This window comes from Brienomyrus brachyistius, chromosome 6 (genome assembly GCF_023856365.1).
Source record: "Brienomyrus brachyistius isolate T26 chromosome 6, BBRACH_0.4, whole genome shotgun sequence".
NCBI classification, from domain to species: Eukaryota; Metazoa; Chordata; class Actinopteri; order Osteoglossiformes; family Mormyridae; genus Brienomyrus; species Brienomyrus brachyistius.
In genome coordinates, this window is record NC_064538.1 from 12,555,077 (window position 1) to 12,577,381 (window position 22,305).

At 42.7% G+C, this 22,305-nt stretch overlaps 2 protein-coding genes across 9 annotated transcripts; both read left to right on the forward strand.

Moving 5' to 3' along the window:
* Nucleotides 1-183: 183 nt before the first annotated feature.
* On the forward strand, nucleotides 184-7,698 carry cdk20 (cyclin-dependent kinase 20). 4 transcript variants are annotated; one of them, XM_049017783.1, is made up of 8 exons: nucleotides 184-305; nucleotides 1,198-1,311; nucleotides 1,414-1,602; nucleotides 2,250-2,371; nucleotides 2,643-2,705; nucleotides 5,326-5,449; nucleotides 5,616-5,771; nucleotides 6,162-7,698. In XM_049017783.1, the coding sequence occupies exons 3-8, from the start codon at nucleotides 1,474-1,476 to the stop codon at nucleotides 6,351-6,353; spliced, it is 786 nt and encodes a 261-aa protein (XP_048873740.1). In that variant the 5' UTR covers nucleotides 184-305; nucleotides 1,198-1,311; nucleotides 1,414-1,473; the 3' UTR covers nucleotides 6,354-7,698. The 4 variants fall into 4 exon arrangements, with proteins under 4 accessions (XP_048873740.1, XP_048873737.1, XP_048873738.1 ...); XM_049017780.1 differs by lacking the exon at nucleotides 184-305 and adding an exon at nucleotides 312-554; XM_049017781.1 differs by lacking the exon at nucleotides 184-305 and adding an exon at nucleotides 312-554 and having other exon boundaries at nucleotides 6,190-7,698.
* Nucleotides 7,699-11,215: 3,517 nt separating this feature from the next.
* gata1b (GATA binding protein 1b) lies at nucleotides 11,216-22,155 on the forward strand. Of its 5 annotated transcripts, none has more exons than XM_049017904.1 (7): nucleotides 11,216-11,372; nucleotides 15,258-15,539; nucleotides 15,707-16,195; nucleotides 16,517-16,722; nucleotides 16,873-16,998; nucleotides 17,180-17,463; nucleotides 21,870-22,155. In XM_049017904.1, exons 2-7 carry the CDS (start codon nucleotides 15,323-15,325, stop codon nucleotides 22,138-22,140), a joined length of 1,593 nt encoding a protein of 530 aa, XP_048873861.1. In that variant the 5' UTR covers nucleotides 11,216-11,372; nucleotides 15,258-15,322; the 3' UTR covers nucleotides 22,141-22,155. The 5 variants fall into 5 exon arrangements, with proteins under 5 accessions (XP_048873861.1, XP_048873862.1, XP_048873863.1 ...); XM_049017905.1 differs by having other exon boundaries at nucleotides 16,577-16,722; XM_049017906.1 differs by lacking the exon at nucleotides 21,870-22,155 and adding an exon at nucleotides 17,799-18,121.
* Nucleotides 22,156-22,305: the final 150 nt, after the last annotated feature.

Sequence of the window (22,305 nt, forward strand, 5' to 3'; positions counted from 1 at the left end):
ATAAAAGGCTTGAACTACTTCAGTTGTGTGTAATGAATTTAAAATATATGAAAGTCTAATGTTTATCAGTACATTACAGAAAATAATGAACTTTTTCACAATATGCTAATTTTTTGAGAAGGACCTGTATGTTAGGTACATAGTACAACGCGGTTTTGATTTATGGAGAATGCTGAGCGTGTTCAAACCTGATAACTATTACGGAGTATCCAGTTAGCTATATTTGCACGGTAGGTGGTAGCACTGAGCAAATGGATGTAAGCGCTTGAAACCGATAAGCGTAGAGGAAGAAACCAAGTCAAAAGGTTCGTTTAGAAGTATAGGAAGGGATTGTTCGTAACGAGTAAATGTAACTATGGAAACTGCATCTAGGCCTCCGTAGGTAACAAACGTTAACGAATAACAAAGCTATGCTTGGCGTATCTAATTATGCTTAAGGTTTGAAGGTGGATATTAGCCGCTTAGCTATCTATTTAATGATGGACCAGTACAGTATTTTGGGGAGGATTGGCGAAGGAGCCCATGGAATTGTTTTTAAAGCAAAGCACATCGAGGTAACGAATACATTGACAAATTACCTGCGAAAGTTAAGGTCACCAGCAACACGGCGCTTGAGCTGTCTTCCTGAAATCCCCTGTCTCTTAGTTAATGTAACCTTACTTTTGCTGCGACCCTGTTGTTTTAGATCGTTAAAATGAGCATTCAACAAACCAGGGAGATGTTTTCCCATCTCAGCAGTTGTGAAGTAACGCCGTGTTGCATCTTTACGAGTCTTCCCAAAACGTTCGCGTAATGAAGCAAAAAAAATTTGCCTGGCAGTATGGAAAGGATTCAAAATGCTTATTGTGATTTGTACTGGAACAAGTACTAAGTACAAAGAAATTGCCGCGCTGCTAAAATGTTTCAGATTTAACTGTGTGCGCTTTCAAAACGCAACGATCAAGGCGCACTTTTGCAGTAATACTAATTTGTTTTTAAATCCTAGCTAAGACTATTATAATCGATAATCCAATACAGTACTAAGTGCCACTCATATGGTTCATATATTCATCATAAGGAAAATAAATTAAGGTTCCTAGTGAATTAAATGAAAAAAAAAAATTAATGGGTGCATTTCATAGAGTAAAATATGTTTGCCATACCTTGAGGCAAAGTAAACTGAAGGGGGGAAAAAAAACCTTTTAAATGTTTCTGTAGACAGGAGAGACTGTGGCCTTGAAGAAAGTGGCCCTTCGAAAGCTTGAAGACGGAATCCCTAACCAGGCTCTCCGTGAGATCAAGGCTTTGCAAGAGATTGAAGACAACCAATATGTGAATCTTTATTCCAATTTGAAGAAATGTTTATTACGTAAAGCAAGTTATTTCATGTAAAGGGTGGTTTTCGTCAACCCGGTTTTCCTTCTTCCCTCTCAGGTGGTCAAGCTGAAAAATGTGTTCCCTCACGGTACAGGCTTTGTCTTAGTATTTGAGTATATGCTGTCAGACCTTTCTGAGGTCATACGCAACTCCCAGCAACCCCTCTCTGAGTCCCAGGTCAAAGGTTATATGCTGATGCTTCTGAAGGGGGTGGCTTTTTGCCATGAGAATTCTATCATGCACCGGGTGAGACTAACTCTGAAATGTATTATTTTTATACATGTTTAAAATTTTTACTTAATGCATTAATTATCCCTGTGTTCTATTTGCTTATTTGGCAATGTTAAGTCAGGCATAGGGTGGCATGGTGGTGCAGTGGTTAGCACTGTTGCTTCACACCTCTAGGACTGAGGTTCCAGCCTCAGCCATAGCTACATGTGTGTGGAGTTTGCATGTTCTCCCTATGGTATAGTAGGGTTTCCTTAAGGTACTCTGGTTCCCCCCCCACAGTCCAAAAACACGCTGATTGGAATGACCAAATTGCCTGTGTAAGTGACTGGTGTGTGAATGTGCCCTGTGATGAGTTGGTGCCCCATCCTGAGTTGTACCTTCCCTTGCGTCCATAGCCTCTGCGATAGGCTTCAGACTCCCCACAACCCTGAGTAGGACAAGTGGTTTCAGAAATGGATGGATGGAAGTCATTTGCATAATAAAAATCTAAGAGAGCCTTAATAGGACTCAAAGGTTCTTTGGGTTGTGAAGTTAGCCTTCTATGCTGTGGTACAGTACAGAGTAATCACACCAATCAAATTTGCTGGACTTTGGGGGTCAAATGAGCTCAGGCATGGTGCACATGTACTATAAGTACAACCTAAGAGACCTTCTCCCTGCAGGATCTGAAACCAGCTAACCTTCTCATCAGTTCCACTGGCCACCTCAAGATTGCAGACTTTGGCTTAGCCAGACTCTTCTCCAATGACGGCGAGCGGCTCTACAGTCACCAGGTGGCCACCAGGTACATGAGCACCCTGGGTTTAGGAGAACTTTGGCTGCTAATTGATCTTTTGTCTTCATGTGCGATGCTATATTTTGCATGGATAATGAATTACAATCTCTTTAAAAACAACATTATTTGCATGATCCTGCCAGACAGAATATAAAAATTATATGACAAAACTCCTAAAGTTGTCATTTGTCTGGAAGTGTAATGTATTTTTTTTACGGTCACATATAAATACCTCTAATAAAGAAAGAGAGCTGTTTCCAATCCTTCCCCTGTTCCTCAGATGGTACCGAGCACCAGAGCTCCTCTACGGTGCCCGGAAGTATGATGAGGGTGTGGACCTCTGGTATGTTCCTGCAGTCCTGCCTATAAAATAAGCCTCGGAGTTTGTGTCTATTGTGATGTTTCTTGACCTCTAGCAATAAGACGAGGAGCAGAGAGTGTAATTGACATGGAATGAAAGGAGACTATAAATGAAGTGGCGCTGTATCTGTTCATATTAATTGTTACTCATATGTGGTAAACAAATGTTAGGGGATGATTGTAACTTGGACTTCTCAGCGTTTTCTTTCACTTAGTTTTATGGACTTTATATACTTTTATTGTTTATGTCAGATCATTTTTTAAGGGGGGGCGGCATGGTGGTGCAGTGGTTAGCACTGTTGCCTCACACCTCTGGGACCCGGGTTCGAGTCTCTGCCTGGGTCACATGTGTGTGGAGTTTGCATGTTCTCCCCATGTCGTCGTGGGGTTTCCTCCGGGTACTCCGGTTTCCCCCCACAGTCCAAAAACATGCCGAGGCCAATTGGACTTGCAAAATTTCCCAGTAGGATTGCATGTGTGAGTGCATGGTGTGTGAGTGTGCCCTGCGATGGGCTGACCCCCCATCCTGGGTTGTTCCCTGCCTCGTGCCCATTGCTTCCGGGATAGGCTCCGGACACCCCGCGACTCAGTAGGATAAGCAGTTTGGAAAATGGATGGATGGATGGATGGATGGAATTTTTTAAGGGTGTAAGTTAAAGTAGGAACCTTATTTGCTCTCTGTGCTGCAGTAGTGGGTGACAGTGCACTTCCCCTGATCCTGTGAGTCACTGGCAAATACCAGTGAGGATCACGAATTTGAATTCATTTGAACAAAGCATATATTCAAAACCCCAGCTGTGTGTCTACAGTCGTATGTAAAAGTTTGACTTGATTCAGTTAGTTCCTTAGTGGGAAGTTAATGTAACCTCTGCAGGGTCCAAAATTCAAAGTACTTTTGTTATTTTAATTTGCTGACTTTAAGCGATTGTGGGGGGGAAATAGTATGTGGAAAAATTTGGCCACCCGTCCTGCTGATTCATTAACTTTTTTTTCCTAATCTCAAAACTAAAGCCCAAAAATGCCACCTCCTTGGTTGAATAAATACTCTGACCCCTCTAACCTCTTACCATGTTGCACCTTTTCTGAACGACCATGGGCCCCAACAAGCAGCTGGCTGAAGCCTTGAAAATAAAGATAACTGACTGTTGCAAAACAGGGGAAGATAAAAAGATTTAATTGCTTCCAGCATGGAATATGCATTGTTAGAAACATCGTTTAAAATGGAATTTAAGGGGAACTGTTGAAATTAAAGCTAGATCTGAGACACCTAAAACATTTCACAGAAATTCACATAAACTGGTCAGACATATAATGTAAGTACTAAATATGCAAAAGACTTGCATAACATGACTCTAGCTAACAGGTCTGCTTTAATGTGTTGCCTACTGAAAACTTATTCGCATGAAACAGGTATTCTGAAAAGTCTCGTTTTAAGTGGAAAAAAACACTGGGAAGCTTTTAAAACAAAGTACTGTGGGCTAACAAAGCAAAAAATTAGCTTGTTCATCATAAGCATTGTATAGCGAACGCGTAGCCAATCTTATCCTCAAAGGGCCGCTGTGTGCGCATGGTTTTCGCTGCGACTCCCTAATTAAGTCACTAGTTAGAGGACTGATTGGCTGAAGATTCCTCACACCTGGGTGCGAACAGCTGACCTAAAGGCCGCATATACACCGACCCTTTGCGGATATGATTGGCTACCCCTGGTATCGCATGTTATGCATAACCGTTGAATAGCATAGCATATAGTATGGTGTGAATGAAAGGAAGAATGGATTCAACTTAATACTCAGGAGTCTTCAAAACAAATGTCACTGAAGAAATGAAAGTAGAAAGAAATTTTAGTAAGACGATTACTAAGACCCATCAAGAATATCAATGAAGTAAATCTGCAGCACATACAGGATGATCCAAGAATCTTTCTTGGCTAGAAAAGTTATTCAAGGAAGAGTGCAAAAAAAATCTTAAGGTAAAAATAAAGACTTTTCTTGGATACCAGAACGATTTTGAAGCTGTAATCTCTGCCAAAGACAGTGATACAAAGTGATTAATACTTATTAATAGGGTGTCCACACTATTGTACATGTTACATATCTGTTATTTTATTTCTTTTTCAATATTTAATTTCAGTGGCACATTGGATAACACTGTTGTCTCACCTCCCCGGCTGAGGGATTGAGAGTTGGCAGGTTCTGATGGTTCACGTGGGATTACTCCTCGTATTCCTGTTTTCTCCCGCAGTCCCGAGTCATCCAGTTAGTCTAACTGACATGTCTAGGTTGCCCTTAGTGAATGATTGTGTGCATATGTGTGGTCTGTGATGGCCTGGCATCCCCTCCAGGCTGTACCCCAGCCTTGTGCCCTGGCTGCCTGGGATTGGCTCCAGGCCCCCGCAACCCTGACCAGGAAACGGGGTTAGAACATTGTGGGGTGCAAACAGCAGCTGTGCATTAAAACCTGCAGATGCAAGTCACACTTCAGCTTGGATGGCGCAGAACTTGACATTAAAAGAATTATATAGTTTGACCAGCGGCAGCCAAATTTTCGCTTACAACTATATATACCTTTCATTACTAATCCCAGTCCTGTATTGTGTACACCAGGGCAGTGGGCTGCATCTTTGGCGAGCTGCTAAATAACTCCCCATTGTTTCCTGGCGAGAATGACATCGAGCAGCTCTGTTGTGTACTGAGGGTACTCGGAACGCCCAACCAGCATGTCTGGCCGGTGAGCTTCAGTTGCCATGATGCACCACACCATTGTCTACTGCAGCGTTGGAGAGAATGGGGCAGGGGTGCCTGCTCTGGCCGGATCTGCCCCAGTTCATTTGAGTTTGAAGTTAGAGCGCCTAGAGATATTCTGTCTAAGTAAGGTTCTTTCTTTCCTGGCTCAGGAGATTACAGAGCTGCCAGATTTCAACAAGATCACCTTCAAAGAAAACCCTCCCATTCCACTAGAGGAGATTGTGCCTGACACTTCTGCTCAGGCTGTGGACCTGCTTAAGAAGTTCTTGGTCTATCCCTCCAAACAGCGCATCAGAGCCAGCCAGGTCAGCCATCAGCTTGGGTTCTGAAGGGTATATTTGGAAAGCATTTATCGTTATCGTGTGTCGATCTGGGCCAGCACAGTCGCTCAGTGGTTAGCTTCACACCGTCGCCCGGTTCTACGTATGTGGAGGTCATATGTTCTCCCCGTGTTGTCATGGGATTTCCTCCAGGTTCTCAGAGTTCTCCCAACAGTCCAAATACATGCTAAATTGGAGGTGATTTGGAGTTGGAGGTGTGAGTGTGTCCTGAGATGGATTGGCACCCCATTCTGGGTTATTCCCTGCCTCGCACCCGTAACTTCCAGGATAGGCTTATCCCGTTGCCATTAGTAACTTATTAATGTAAGTTCCTGAAACTGACCAAAACAGCCCTGTTTTATTGTCATTCTCCAGGCTCTCCTCCACCCTTACTTCTTCACAGACCCTTTGCCTGCCCACCACTCTGAGCTTCCTATTCCTCAGCATGGGGGGAATCGCTGTCGCCAGCGCCTGCAGCCCCCCCATGAGTTTTCTGTGGACCGGCCTCTTCACGAGAGTTTGATAGATCCTGGACTCCTCCAAGGACATGCGTGGGGGTACTTCTGAGCCGCCCACCCACCACTATTTATTTCTAAATGTATCATTATTGTTGTTTTTGTTTACATTTTAATATTTACATAGAAGTAATTGCCTGCTAAGATTTCCCTTCCCATTTTACTGACGGCAATTTTATTTTAAATAAGATATTTATTGGATGTATGCTTGTTATTTCAGGTTCCAAACTCGGGTGACTTATGTTCTTATTTATTCGTGTAGAATGTCAGACTGTCATCAGTGTGTCCCCAGTAAAATCACTACTGAAAAGGAACCATTCAAGTTCGGATGGCGATTAATATGTGTGTGTGATCTTATGTCATGGTTGACAAACCGATGGCTGTAATCACCAGAGAAGTCTGACCGTGACGTTTCAGAGACTTTTTCCTCAACATTCTTAGTTCAGGTTCCCCGCAGACATGATTGTAGAAGCTTGGCTCTTGTTTTGAATGGGCCGACACTCTCCACACTGCAGTGGATCAGTGACAGTGGCCAGTGGTCAGTGTCTTTCTTTTCTTTACTCTTATATGGCTTAGTGATCACTCCACTGTAATTAACTATGTCAAGGCTATCTATGAATCATCCACTGAAAAGACTGGTGGAGCATTCAGGAATGGGTATGTCCAGGACAAGGTTCCATTGGCATCTGGCTAGGGCAATATCGGACTGCTCTACCACAGAAGTCAGAAGGGAGTTGATTCAGAGGGGTATTATTTTCCATCCTCATAAACCCAGAGATTTCTGGGACCTTTTCTACCTCGATGAAAGGGCAGTTTCTTGTCTTTTACAGCATTACCACACATACAGATAGCAGTCTAGCCTGTGAGCATGGCTCAATGCTAGGGGAGGTTTGAGTGTGTCGTGATGTTTTCAGACCTCTGAGACCAAACCATTTTCTTTTTTTTTTTGGTCAGTGGGATGACTGTGTCTGTCTGTGTGTGGCTGTTAAGGGTGTGGAACCAGAGACGGTTACAACAGAATACCCCCCCCCCCCCACTCTGTGCTGTTATTGCTAATGAATGATTGCGATCCATATTTATTGAAGTTCAAAGGCTTTTTCTTTGCAGCACTTGACTGTTGGGGGGGGGTTACAGTTTGTAGGTCCATCATAGATCCTTAATTTTGAACTTGCATAGAGAAAACTGGTAATGACTCCAGGGAGCTGGGATTCGGAACCTGGCTGTTAAGGTCCAAATCAACATATCATTATCTGGAGTTCATGGCGACAGATTAATTGCAGGTTTGCCCCAGTGTTGTGAAATTTTTCATAAATATTGAATGCATATCCTGAAAGATAAGTGCTGGAATGTGTGCCAGAATATCCATTATGACACAGTATTAAAACTTCAGGTTCTAAGTTGGTGTCTGTCTTTTACTTTTACTTTTCTCTCTTGCGTGTGGCTTTTTTTGGTTTTGCACCCGGGTGTGTTCAGTCATGTCAAAAGGCTCAGTAGGTTGTGTGCGACAGAGATAAGACATGTTCACAGAAGCCTCCTTCTGGGGAACTTGAGGCTGAGACACTCCACTGGCATCGTATTCGCCATTGTACCAGTCTGCTGCAAGCACTTTCATACGTTTTCTAAGGCCTGTGTGTCTTATCTGCCATGTCCCCACCATTCCAACAGCAATAAAACAGGCAATGATTCAAATCATAAAATTCAAATGAATTTCTTAGGGGAACTGAACTACGGCCATGCACCAGTGCAATGGGGAGTGATTATTCCGTGGAGTTGCTTTGGTTACTTTGGGATAACACCGTTATAGACTATAACAGTCCTGGGAATGCACGTGGTGGTGCTTATTAATTCTGACATATACACGGACTTCCTGCCACACAGGCATGGCACAGGGCTCTGAGAGAGACCCCATCCATCTAAGCCAGTCTTTCCCATTCCGGTCCTCAGAGACCCACAAACAGTCCACGTTTTTGCTCCCTCCCAGCTTCCGGTAGGCAGCTATTCTAATCACAGGCCTTATGCAGAAAGACACGTAGTAGAGGATGTATTTTGTCTCTGTTTATAATTATTCACAAGCAGGATTTCCACACCATCAGTGGTGGCTATACACTGGCTCTTGTGGTTAATGGTTATCAGACATGTCTATCTGTGTTTTGACTCAAGACTCTGTCCTCTCCTACACTGTCTGGGGAAAAAAATACATGTAGTATGTCCAAAGTTTTGGAGACTTTTTATGACTTAATCTGTCGAGCAACACCTCCCATTTTTCAGGAGATGCTTCGGCTTGGACCCACCCAGCTTTCTGCCCAGTGGTGAACTTCCTCTGTCCTCTCGTGCATTGTTGTACATCACTCTAGTTCTTGTACGTCTGCATCAGAGTTCCCACACGGACGCTCCTGTGTAGCCTGTACATGTCTGCTTTCCCCTTTCAGTGTGCACCTCTTGGTGTCTGAGAACATGCTTTACCCAGAGATCCTTTCTGCAGGCTGCTGGCAGCGCTCTGTTCCTGTGAGTACGCCCAGTGACAGCAGCAGCTGGCCCGCTCCCTTAATTCTGATAACCTCTTATCAGAGCATTGCAGCCACATGCCTAGCTACAGCACCCTTCTCTCAGGCCCAACTGTACACTGGCCTGTCCCGCCCCCACACCCCACCACGGAACCCCCTGAGGGTCTCCAGCCCTTCCTCTCATGGTCTCTCATGCGACATCCTTAATCCTCTAGTCATCCACTTTTCCCTCATTACACGTTCTAATGCAGTCCTCCAGTAGCCTCGCATTGTTGAAAAGCTGACAAGGAAGTCCTTTACAAGCTATCTTCACACATGCAAAAGCTGATAGATTTGGTTGTTCCAGTTACTATTAATAAAGACATTATTGTTGGTATCATTGTTATGATCGTTTTGCAACACTTTGCCTTGTGTGACACTGATTTAGAGCTTCTTTCTTTTTTAATAAAATCAATGTCATTTGAAAACCGTCTCAGAGGTTTGTTACTTCGAAATTTATGGTCACTCTGCAATAAAAATAGGTTTGGTTAATGGTCTTAATAATGCGATTTATAATGAGATGTTACAAGGAATAACAGGTTAGTTTGAATTCCATAACTGAATAAGTGTTAAAAAGAATGTAAATGGAATGATGTTTCGGCAATTAAAATGCAAAAATGTGTTTGAGAGTAAAATCAATGGTTTAGAATCCATTTCACAAAGGTAACTGACATCAGCTTCATACTAAGCATGATGAACGGGGGCAGAGATAGAGCTCATTTCTATTGACGGTTCTGAACTGTCATAATAATTCATAAAAATGGTCAAATGTAAGTAGCACTGGTTGTATAGCATGCAGTGAAGTAATCTGGATGTCACTGCACCTGCAACTGCTGGCATTTCAGTTTTTAAATCAAACCACTGTTCTTACTTTCCTCCAAAGGTGAAAATGAACAAAGGGGATGGGGAGGTATGTGTGTGTGTGGGGGGGGTGCTTTGCCTAACAAATTTGCCCCTTTCCCTCCGCTAGCCGAGTCAGTACGTCCGTATCTTTCTTCATTGCTGCATTTGTTCCAATTTGCATTTTACTGTTCCCAGCTCAGCTGCTGAATGGTGCCGCATCTTTGCATTTTCAGTGGCTTTGTTCAGTCACCCCACCTCTCGCTTTACCTGGATGAGTGGGTGAGCTTGTGTAGAGGCCAGGGGATTTGTGTGTATTTGTATGTGTATCTTATACATAAATCTGTTTGTGACTTGATGCCAAAACCCTAAGCCTGTTACTCATGTTTCAGTTATTTATATGATTTAGCCACCAAGGATAATGGAAACACATTTCACATGAGTTTGTAGAATAAAGATATTAGACGGTAACAGTAAAATGAACACACTCGGGCTTGTTGTGTTGCATTGTGCTCAAAGTACACAAAAAAATATGTTATTCTTATTTAACTCTTCTGCAATAATAAAGGTGGTTTGTCTGAAAATCTGAAATTAAAATCATTTTTGTTATGGAATTATGTTTCCACAATTTCCAAAGTAGAAGACACAAAACTGCTTCCTGTCTTCAGGCCCTGGGGGGAACAGAGCCCCCCCGCTGTCAGCCGATCACACAGCCTGCTGAGTGTCTAGTTTTTCATTGATTGCAAATTATTGTAAATTACAGAATTTCTTAAAATAATTTTCTTATTCAGCTAATGATATGCAGTACCTGGAACAGCTTGGCACGTGTGGACTTAGTAAAAGAATAAAACCCAGCTTTAAAGCACATTTCAAAAGAAAAACAAACTTTTTTGGGAGGAATTTAAAGGTTCACGTACGAGTCTCACAGTGACATTGCACTGCATTCCCAAGGAATGTGGCATTATAACAAATCCAGCTTCTCACTTTGGCCAAAGGATGATGCAAGTGTTGATATAGTCCATTTATTAATTGAATTGAGGTTATGATCAATCGTCAGTTGCAATTGAGAAAAAAAAAATCACATAACATCTGAATCACAATGCACCGCTTTGTGATGTTTCTGTAAAGTATTCCATCCCTCTAAAAGCAGCCTTGTCTGATGTTTTTCGTCTGTCAGGTATCTTTCTGTTGTTTTATGTTTCACCTCCAGCTCAGTGAGAAATTACTCATGAGCAAATATCAATTGTTCCGATGGTGAATATGACACAATTAAAATACAATATGAAAGTTTTCTGGTAAGTTATTCCTGTTTTGTTTTCAATATGTGAAGCAAATACTAAAAATGTCATAGATGAAAAATAGTGAGGCTCTATGAAAGTCCTATTATATTCAGTTTAAATTTTACATTTGCAGTTTGAGTTCCTAAATTTTGATGCTGCCACACACAGAGACACACACACATGCGCTGACAGTGCAGCAGGAGAGGAGTGTCAGAGGGTGTGTCCTGTAGTGTTCTTCTGTCGGTATAACTTACTGCCCCAGAGTTTAATCACTCTTCTGGAGAGTCCCCTACATGCTTCCCCTGTTCGACACGATCGGCAGCCTCATCCCTGCATGACCTGGGGCACCACACTGCTGCCACAGGGTCACAAGAGACGATCCACAAGTTGTCAGTGCACCCCAGGCTGGTAAGCATCAGTTATTAATGCCTCCTGTATTGCTTAATATTTTGATTGAATTTGACATATGTTACTTGCCATAGATATGGGGGAATATCACCACAATGATGTGAACCTTAAATGCTACACTTAAAACAAATGGTTTCTTGTTTACTTACTATTTAACATTTCTATGTGCAGTTTTAGTATCATTACACAAAAATTACAAAACTTTTTTATTTAATGTGACAGAACTTCTGAATGTCCATTTTTGGCCTCTGTCAGAAGCATTGCCCGTACTATTGGAATCACACGAGCCTTGAAATTGCGGGGACAAAAGTTATTGTAATGAGTTCAAAATGCTGCTGTGTTTCAGTATGCTAGACATGTTGTGTTTTTTATTATTTACAGGAACAATAAGTGGTAATGATAACATTTTTTATTGAAATGCGAGCAAAAATAATTATTAGTAAATTATACGTGTGTTTTTGGCTGCCAAGCAATTTGCGTTTTACTTTATTCGGAAATGGTTTGGACCCAGACCATCATTCAGACACAAATAGGACGTGATGTTGAGCTGGTGTATTTGTGAGACAGGCTCCTGCGGCCTGCCATCCTTGTGAGATCCAGTGCAGCTTGCTTTCTACGTTTGAGGGGAGTATTGAGTTTGTAGCTCACCCAGACTGCCTGTTTCTGTGGCATCATGCAGTCGACATAACCTCATGTTCATAGGAATGAGGGCTTACAGTAGCACTGCCGTTTCTACCTTTTACCATATTATAAGGATTCCAAGAATCCTGAAGAGTATTTGTGAAGCTGCAGGTATGACAGTGGAATTTAATGCCTATTGAACATTAAAACTGAGTCAGGTGATGAGTCTTCTTGAGGTCCACTGTCCTGCCTCCTCACTCACAAGCCTGTGGATATTCCGCTCCACCATGTAACTGGTAGGGCAGAGTCCCATTCATTCAGTGTTCACACTGAGGCGTCACATGACATCACCTGCACTCAACACTCCTCCTGGTCCCGCCCCCGGCTGTGACTGGCCTCAGATATCAGGAGCTGCAGAAACCGAGTAAAAAGCTGCGTCATTTTGCATATCAGATACAGATGTGTGTGTGGATATCCTTCACTGTTTACTACCAGCAAGATGCCTGAGAATATTTTAGCAATAACTCACTTTTATGATAAATTATTATTGTTGTTATCCTTTGCTGACCTCACAGTACTCTTGAAGGTGATTAAGTTATCCGGGGAGCTGGAAATGCTGAATAAGGCTGATTAATAAATGCAAGATTCCCTCCTGGGACTCGAACAAACAGCCTGTAGGTTGTGCCACTTCTGCCATGTGGGCTACATACAGAACACATTAAGGCATTGTACTTCGGGCAATAGCAATTCAGAGGAGATTAATATCACCCCTGTTTCAAGGAAAATTATCCCCCCAGTATGATTTTATACAAAGATGCTAAACAACAGGCGTGTTTTGTTAGCTGGGCTGATTTCCAAATTCAGAATCTCAGGTAAAGCAATGAACAATAAGAGTAAACAGTCACCAGCAAAAAAAAATACTAAAACTCATTATTAATAAGTGGGTTATAGTGAGACATATTTTTATGTAACCTAAAATTTCAAATTAGAATTCCAGATTTAGCAGTTTTTGTACTAACCAGTGTGCAATGTGGCCAAAAGCATTTAACCTGTCATAAACTTGATGCACACACCATTTTTAAATACTATGTGATCAGATGTTAAGACCATTGTAACTTTTATTAAAGAAATTTCATCATAAACAGAGAATCAAGAGTTCATACATTTCAAGTAAATAAGCCAAGATGTCATTACTGGTTACAGGTACCAGAACACCACAAGATTTTTGTTTGAGCACCAATCTGGATACAAATCAAGTGGCAGTGAAGTGTAGGATGATTACGATGAATTGTCTGGGTCTTTTGCATGTTCCTCTTTTATACAGCAGACAGGATGTTAAGTTGGGGGTGTCTACTTCCTCATTTGTGGAAAAGGCCATTTACATGCTTACCCCAAGAAAGCAGTGGAGATCATGAGGAATATAACCCAGATAAGATTAATCAGAAATAAGGTGAAGTTAAAATGGTTGCCTTGGCCAACTGCATTTCAACGATAACTTGACAAAACCAGTCACCAAATGGGACACAATAGTATTACCAACTCACACATGTAGGTAATTGTCATAAAGTTAGCCTACTGAAACTTCACATGAATCTATCTGCTCCGTATTTATTCAGCACTGGGTCCCGGAGGAACCTTATCTCAAGTAGAACAGGGCGCTAGACAGGGCTTCTGGTTTGCTGGGACACCAGGCCGCCACAAAGCTCATACACACCTTAATTAAGCGATTTCAGAGATACCAGTTAGCCAGTCTTCAAGAGGAAAGGAGAGCACCAGCAGGAACCCACAATCTCCACAAATACAACTTCGGCAGCGTAAGGCACCATTTCCCACGGAGTCCCCAGGCTGCGCCAATCATTAGGGACATATATCATTTACTGCTTATGGCCATTTAACATAAGGAACCTCCAGAACTTCACATTTTTAAAAGATTCTGAAGGGCTGCAGCATTTAGTTGCACTTCAATGAGAGACCATATGATAGCAAAACTAAAGCACCGGATAAGAGAAAATTCTACAGCCCCGTTACAGCCTGGCACAATGAGGCATGGATATGGGCAAGGGGACAGTGTTCTCAGTCCAGAAACTGGCATCCAGTTTGCTGTCAAGGCACGTTTCACTTGTGAGTAATTTCCCATCTCTTAACAGATGCGTATTATCATTTAGGTACTCAGCAGTGCTTCATTACCAGTTCACAAGAAGCCTGAAACAAATTAAACTGTTTGTCAGGGCTGAGCGTTGAATGTGCCAGACATATCTCAGCTTAGAATTGGAATACTGTCAAGTGTAGCTGAACACATTATGTTTAATCTGAACAAATTTATACTCCTGACTAGGGAGGTTCAGTCTACAGCTGATATAGAAAATCAGGCCCTTCAATAGCATCTCAGTACTGGAGCCAGCTATGTTGAAGCTTAGCTGGCTGTAATGCTGAGATTCTACTGAAGGGCTTGATTATCTCAGTCAGACCTGTTTTAGCGCATCTTCTCTGCCATTATTAAATTAGAGATGTTGGAGTGCAGATGGTGTTGAAGAGGAGGCAGCCAAGTGTCTGGTGTTTGTATTATTAAAGCCTAGTCCATGTCTCAATCTATTCAAATAATCCTACAGAAATGGCTCTCAAACGTTATTAGAAGACATAGCTGGACTGCCAGCTTCCATGGCAGACCTCTAATACAGTGTTTTCCAACCTAGTCCTCATGGACCCACAGACGGTCCATGTTTTTGCTCCCTCCCAGTTCTCTGCCAGACAGTCTACATTTTTGCTCCCTACCAGGAGCAGAAAGGGAGCAAAAATGTGGACTGCTGTGGGTCCTCAAGGACCAGGTTGGGAAACACTGGTCTAATGATCTACAGGGATGAACTGTAAAGGAGCCATGTGAAGAAAGTGCCGCAGCCATCTTCATGTTTGCTTTTAATTAATTATGTTTGCAGGTCAGTGGGTTTGCTTACAATGTGACTTATTGATCAGCATGTCAAAGGCTGTGCTTATTTATCAAGAGAATAATATTTTTTATTGCCTAATTCAGACAGTGATGATAGTTATGAGCTGAATTTTGGATCTTTTCAGGTATATTGAATTTTGGATATTTTGAATAGAATAATATTTTTGAATAATTATACTAAAATATGTCACTTTCATGGGAGCAAATCAGTAGCGTAACACATAGATCCCTTCTTGGCTTCACAGGTGTCAGGCTGTAGGACTGATGGGTCTGTTGTGTATCGTGTTTTCAGTCCCATTCTTGCATTACTGTACTTGTAGGGACAGATCATCCAGCTCCACCTCAAACTCTTCCTACTCATCCCAAACCAAGTAACTGCTCCACCATGATGGATGAATCCACAGAGCAGTCCCGCTGGGTGTCCCCAGGCCTGATCAGCTCTGAGGCCATGGGAGGCTTCTCCTCTGAGTCGGGCTTGCTACCTCAAGGAGAAGAGGGCGAGTCCCTATACTCCAGCACCGAGGCGGACTTCATGGGGATGCCGCCCTACTTCTCCAGCCCTGGGCAAAGTCGCGCTGTTCCCACCTACAGGCACAGCCCAGGTCAGCTTCCCGGGCAGCTCACACCCCCAATACACTTACCTGAATTTTTCTGTAGATCTTCTGATCACGCATGTACAGATAATCTGAAAACTGTGTAACAGCATCAACATTTCAGGTCATCCACCCATAAAACCCTAGTGAGTTGAATGTTGCACTTTTGCTCTCAGTCCGCCAGGTGTACTCCTCATCCCTCCTGAACAACATGCAATGGCTGGATGGCTCCACCCCCCACACTCTCAGCTCCCCCTACACCCCTGCATCTTCATCCTGGCCCAGCAGTCCCTACGGCAAGACTCTGCACCCCCACACCTCCTCCTCATTATACCCACTCACCCCCAGTTCCTCATTCACCGCCCCCAGGGACGGGATTCCCTCCCCAGGGCATGATAGCAAGGAGAACCTTCAGGAGGTTATGAAGGGTGAGCGGTCGAGTCCCCTGGAGGGGGCGGCCAGCAGCTTCCTGACACTGGGTTCAGCGGGAGGGGGCATGTATAGTCACTCTCCCCACTCCAACTCCCACGTGCTGGGACACTACAGCTCCTACACGGCGACCGCACAGGACTTCAGTACAGCTGGGCTCTTTCCCTCCATGGGGGGGCTGTTGGCCTCTCCTTACTCCCCCAAACTGCGGAACAAGATGAGGCTGTCGCCACCTGGTGAGGAACCATCACTGCACCTTCAGTCGCCACCCTCTCAATCACACACGCAGCTGCACACAGCTATGGCTCAAAGCCCCTCACCAAGTGCCCCTCTTCCGGCTTCTCATGCAGCCCCTTGTTAGAGAATTAGCAGTAAAATATATGTAATGGACAATGACATTATTAGGAGCTGTAGATGTTTGCAGAGTGACATCATTTAACCACTAATCAACTCGCCTGGAGTCTTAGGGGTTAAGCATGTGTATGTAGGTAAACATTATTACGTGAATCGGCAGTTTACCAACACGGATTTGTGTGAATGAATGTCTTTTGTGGCAGAGATGTGCCCAGCGGAGTGGCATGTGACTGACCCCGTCACCCCCATGTGTCTGATGACAGAGGCCAGGGAATGCGTAAACTGCGGAGCTACCACCACCCCTCTGTGGCGCCGGGATGGAACAGGCCACTACCTTTGCAATGCCTGTGGGCTCTACCACAAGATGAATGGCCAGAACCGACCCCTGATCCGGCCCAAGAAGAGATTGGTACCCTATAATCTTCTTTGGGGTTTTACTGTACTCTGATGCTCATTAAATATGACATTTGTTGTAAGAGGTTATAAGAAACATCTTGAGATATTGAGGGTTTTGTTGATGATGATGCAGTAACCTCACTAGTGCCTCCCCACGCGTCAGATCGTCAGCAAGCGGGCCGGAACGCAGTGTGCCAACTGCCACACCAGCACCACCACACTGTGGAGGCGTAACAGCAGCGGGGAGCCCGTATGCAACGCCTGCGGCCTTTATTTCAAACTGCACAATGTAAGTTCCTGGCTGACCACACCCACTTCAGCGGACAGGCTGGTACATGGTAGCTGGGGTCAGTGTTTTGGAGCAGGCGGTATCTGCACGACCTGAGCTGCCATCTAGCTGCCATCTAAAACACTGAAAGCGCAAATCCCCACTAACAGCAGCCTGAATCCCTTTGTCTGCTGCCCTTCAGGTAAACAGACCCCTCACCATGAAGAAAGACGGCATCCAGACTCGGAACCGCAAGGTGTCCAATCGGAACAAAAAGGGCAAGAAGAGTGGAGGGGTGGAGCTTTACTGTGACGCGGCCCGGGGGCCCTCATCAGAGTCACACATGGCATCATACTCTCTGGCTTCTGGGTCCCTGCTCTCCTACAGCCACCCCTCCCACCTGATGCCCCCACCATCCTCCCTGCACCCCTCTGCCACAGGGGGCTACTCTTACCACCCAGCATCAGGGATGGTGCCGACACTGGTGTGAGCTAAAGTGCCACGAAATAAGACAATTCAACACACACACACACACACACACACACACACACACACTGAAGGCATGCCCAGATGCATGTTCAGTTACTTAGAAATGGACTGATATGTTTTGCTGTAATTAGAGGGTATGGATGCACAACCCAACATCTACCAAATGAAATATTCTGCACACTATACAATATATAAATATATATATATATATATATATATGTGTACTATTTTTTAAAAAGGTGAAAAACTTTTTCTATGGTTTGTATTTTGTGTTTAGGTGAGCATTGTAGATAAAATTATAAATATGCTTTTGTGTTTTTTATTCTGTTCAGATTTCACTCAAAACAATGAAGAACATAGAAGATAATAAATTTAAAAATGAGAGGAGGCTATGGGGCCCAACAAGCTTGTTTGGGGAGAACTTAACTAATAGCTCCGAGAGAAAATCATATCTAGCTCAGATGTAATTTTAGCTTGCACTACACTGACAGGAAGACTATTCCATACTGTTAAAATGTTCAAAATGTTCTCCCACCAATTTCCACCTATGGCCACAAGTTCTTGTTCAAGAAATTGAAATGCAAAAAAAAAGAATGTTAATATGTTTGTGAATGTTAATTGTATAGATATGTGATTAAAACTTCACGTAATTTTACTGTGACGTATCAGTAAATTGATTTTTAAATAACAATCACTAAAGCAGAAAGCACAGATAATTCAGGCCAGTATGTTTACTGGCTCCAGGCAAGTCACTAGCAGCGTTGATCACTGGGCTGTGTATCCCATTGTCAGGAGAAAAAAACCTCCAGTGATTGGATTTAGTTCCCTTAAGCAATCGTTGTCCAGTCCAGTCCATTTGTTTGAGAAACCCAGCCTCACTTCCTACAATTGGTAAGACTTCACCAGCAGCTACATGCACATCATAAACCCGGAATAACATCACATGATGATTGCTGCTCATTTTTATACAAATAACTTAATCTGTGTGTAAATGGCATTTAAATAGATGGGGCTACTTTTGCCATTGCGGTTGGGCTTCACTATAGTCCTATTGTCACTCGTGTCACTCAGACATAAGCATGCCTTTGTCTTATGCCACAGCATAGTCATTTGCAGCAAAAGTGTTTCTGGATTATTGTATATGCAAATACAGAAGTTTCCATAAAACGCATGGAACGAAACCCTGTATTGTCCATCCTCTTTAAGATTTTGAATTTAAATATCACTAAAACTGCACTTGTTTAGCCTGGCATTTGCACTGGGAGCTCTCCTAAAGCTTATCAGAACCCCAGCTTGTGGTTGGGAAAGTGCTTGGCGGAAAGGAAAGAAATTAGTTGACTTTTCCATATCAGGTTCTCATTTGCCTGTTTAAAGTTTAGGAACGTTCATAGACATCTGATAACTCACAAACTGCCAGACTTTTTTAAATTATTAAAATACATGCTACCTTATATTTTGAACATACATCTGTGACATTAATTATGGTGGGATTTAACTTAGACCATCAACTAAACTTCTGCTTAAGATCATTTAAATTATTTATGCAACCATCTCACTGAGTTCCAGGTATTTCTACTATAACTTAAATCTTAAACTCAACATTCTTTTTTTCCCAACTACAAAGAAATAAATGTAATATTTGATCAAAAAATTAAACTATAAGACCCCATCCTCCCTGCAAATCCATCCAACCATCCATCCATCCATCCATCCATCCATCCATCCATTTTCTGTAACCATTTATCCTATTCAGGCAAATCCTGTGCTGGAAATTTGATTTGGATCATTTATCCTAAATATTTTGACTCTTGTGTAACAATAAATTTCCATGTAAGTTTTCCAAGTCATGTCATAGTTACATTGGACAAAAATATACCACCTTTGATAGTTAATGTGCACAGTTGATTCAGTTTGTCTACACAAATCATATGCAGGTTTGTTTTTTTATTTTGATTTTTGATGGTGATGAAAACAGGCCTACTAATCTTAACTTTTTGGCAGATTATACAGTACTGAATTAGTTAATTCGACAAGTTATTGATTAACTAAACAAGATAGGTCACACACAAGGTCTGTATCAAAAATACATGGGTGTACTGGATGGTTGCTGCAAATACTGGGGTGACTTTAGAAAGTTTTGAAATGGCTGACACCTTTTGACAGGCATAACAGCATAATTCTACACCAACATGAAGAGCATTTAAGCATCATTTTCTTTGATTGCCCAAGATTTCTGCATGGTGCTGTACCTCCCTGAAGTTGGATGGCATCCTATCCATGGTTCTCCCTGCCTCACACCCAGCACTGCCTGGGATAGGCTGCAGCCCCCCCCCCAAAGACCCTGCACTTGATAAGCAGCTGGGGGATACATAGAGTAATTATACACTGCTTTTAAAGCAACTGAATGGACAAAAAACTTGATACTTTTCATTGAGATGTGGAATTTGAAAATTCAGTATTACAGATGTGCTCTCTGATCCCAGGGGTCATTTCACATGATTTCTGTCTGGGTGTTCCTCCTGAATTGTCTTCCTTGGGAGAGAACACTTTTCTAAGCGAAATGAAGAACTGGGTTCATTAGGGATCACGCCACTTCCAAAGACAGTGCTGATAATGCCTTGCATTACAGGAATACTTATTACATATACATACACTATACAGACACTCCTCTACTTATGAACTTTCAACTTACGAACTTTCAGACGTACGAACGAAGAGGACTGTAAGTCCAAATTATGTTCCTTGGGCTCCCGTTTCCTGTCCGCAACATCAAATATTTTTTCTGCATGCCAATTCCGCTTAGTAAGACTTCCATTTATTCCATTGCAATGAAATAGCAAAGAGTTCTATACCAGGGATGGGCTATCTTACCCAGAAAAGGCCGTTGGGTATGTGGGTTTTTGCTGCAACTCCCTAATTAGATTAGCAATTAGAGGACTGATTGGCTGAAGAGTTCTCACAGCTGACCTAAAGGTTATCTCAAAAGCCTGCATACACACTGGCCATTTGTGGATAAGACTGACCACCCCTGTTCTATACAATGCCTAGCAAATTTCCAGAACCATCCTGTGATACTCCGACTGTGTTTTTTTGTTCCTTAATCTTGGCAGGTTTGCTCAAGCACTCTCACGTTGCTTATGCATAGCAATGTTCAAGCTTTTAATAGGAATAGAATGAGAACTTTGCTTGGTCTCCTCAGGAAATTTCGCTTTTCTTACTTCTAATCCATTCTAGTGTAACTTGGGTCTTGTTTTTCCAACCACTTTCTCGCAGAAAGGCGTATTGTCTTTTTGCCTGTATGAAACTGGCTCTCTCTCAAATTGGCCTATCAAAGCCATTGATCTCTGTTTGAAGATAAAGCATCCCTATCACTGAGTGTCATCATGGTTTTGTGCGGCATCTTCAAAGATATCAAGCACAGCTAATTTAGAATAAGTACACTTACCATAATGAGAGAATGTCATTGTCATCATTTGTGTTAACTGTATTCATAGTAAATGTTCATATGATCACAAAAAACACAACTTGAGGTATCTAGACTTTCAGGGAATGGATGGTGGCATTTCAGATTACTTTATTCTGGTATATTATCTAAATCTGATGAATAGTAAATTTTCCGTGCCAAGCTGATATTAAATACTGCACTGGGAGTACTCAAATACCATGTAGTCTGGGGAAAACATACATGTATAAATGTATAGATTTACGCATCTATAACAGATAAGGCATCTATGCTCCAATATCATCAAGCAATGGAATTCTGTGACTTAATTGCTTAAGCTCTCCAACCAGCTGTTGCATAGTTTCATATAATTTACAGCAGCTATCGCTATTGCCAACTTCTTCTCTGCTCTTCCAAACCTCCCTCAGGCCTCCACCATGTTACCCAGCCTATATTCTAGTGTAATTCTTTCGCACTATAGAGTCAGCTGGACTCAATAGTCAAAGTGAACAGACAATGTCTTTTGGAGAGGTCCTCACATGGAGGTACTGACCCACCAAGAGTTGTTAGTGGTCAACCAACTCAAACTCAGACTTAACATGCCTTGCATTTCCATTCTTCATTGGTCACTGGTAAATTCAAAGTTATCTGAAAGTATCCATCAAAGAACATGCTACAGCTACCCAAATGTATTGAGAAAACAGATGTTTCAGTTAGTGCTCTCCAAGTAAGTCCCTTCACTGCATCCATTTTTGTAATGTTGTGTAGACAACAAATGAGCACCAAGCGCAACATTTTGATATTCTTCAAATCAGAAGGAACTTGGACCAAATGGAGGAGTATTTCAGTTCTGGGAGCCCAAAAGATACCCAATGTGATGTGAATAGGACAGGGGTTCAAGTGAAGAGCAATTTTTTCTCTCCCATCTACAACTCCTCCCTCTTCATTCTCTCACTTTCAGGGTTGACCACATAGTCGTCCTGTTCACGCCTTGGTTGGAGCCTCATTGTGCAACGCAGGAGGCTTATGGTTTTCCGGACTTAAAAAAAAGAATGCAAAAGGAAAGGAAAGGCATACAGAAGGAGGTTGGTGGTGATGGCATGGGTCTGTTTATTCGTTTATCTGAGTGGCAGGCGGGTTGTGTTTCTCTTTTTTTTCTTCCTCTGTATTTTGCGAACCAGGTTTATCTCGTAGGGTGGGCAGCCCCAAAGTGGGGAAATGGCCATGAATGACAGGGAGAGATTAGCAACCACAGGACAGGTCCAGCCAACTCACATGCCCATCCGTTGATGCCCGTGCTCCCTCAGTCACACTCTTCCTTCACTGGCTCATACCCAGTTGCACTCCCTCTCTTCTCATTTGCGCTGTTGGTGGTGGACTGTTATTTGTCACCCTGT

Excerpts from the sequence above, each read along its gene's own strand:
- cdk20 (XM_049017780.1), top strand. The coding sequence starts at position 477 with ATGATGGACCAGTACAGTATTTTGGGGAGGATTGGCGAAGGAGCCCAT. Across the intron at positions 5,450-5,615 it reads CCAACCAGCATGTCTGGCCG|GAGATTACAGAGCTGCCAGA; the intron begins GTGAGCTTCAGT and ends TTCCTGGCTCAG. Across the intron at positions 5,772-6,161 it reads AGCGCATCAGAGCCAGCCAG|GCTCTCCTCCACCCTTACTT; the intron begins GTCAGCCATCAG and ends GTCATTCTCCAG.
- gata1b (XM_049017904.1), top strand. The coding sequence starts at position 15,323 with ATGATGGATGAATCCACAGAGCAGTCCCGCTGGGTGTCCCCAGGCCTG. Across the intron at positions 15,540-15,706 it reads CACCTACAGGCACAGCCCAG|TCCGCCAGGTGTACTCCTCA; the intron begins GTCAGCTTCCCG and ends TTTTGCTCTCAG. Across the intron at positions 16,196-16,516 it reads GATGAGGCTGTCGCCACCTG|AGATGTGCCCAGCGGAGTGG; the intron begins GTGAGGAACCAT and ends CTTTTGTGGCAG.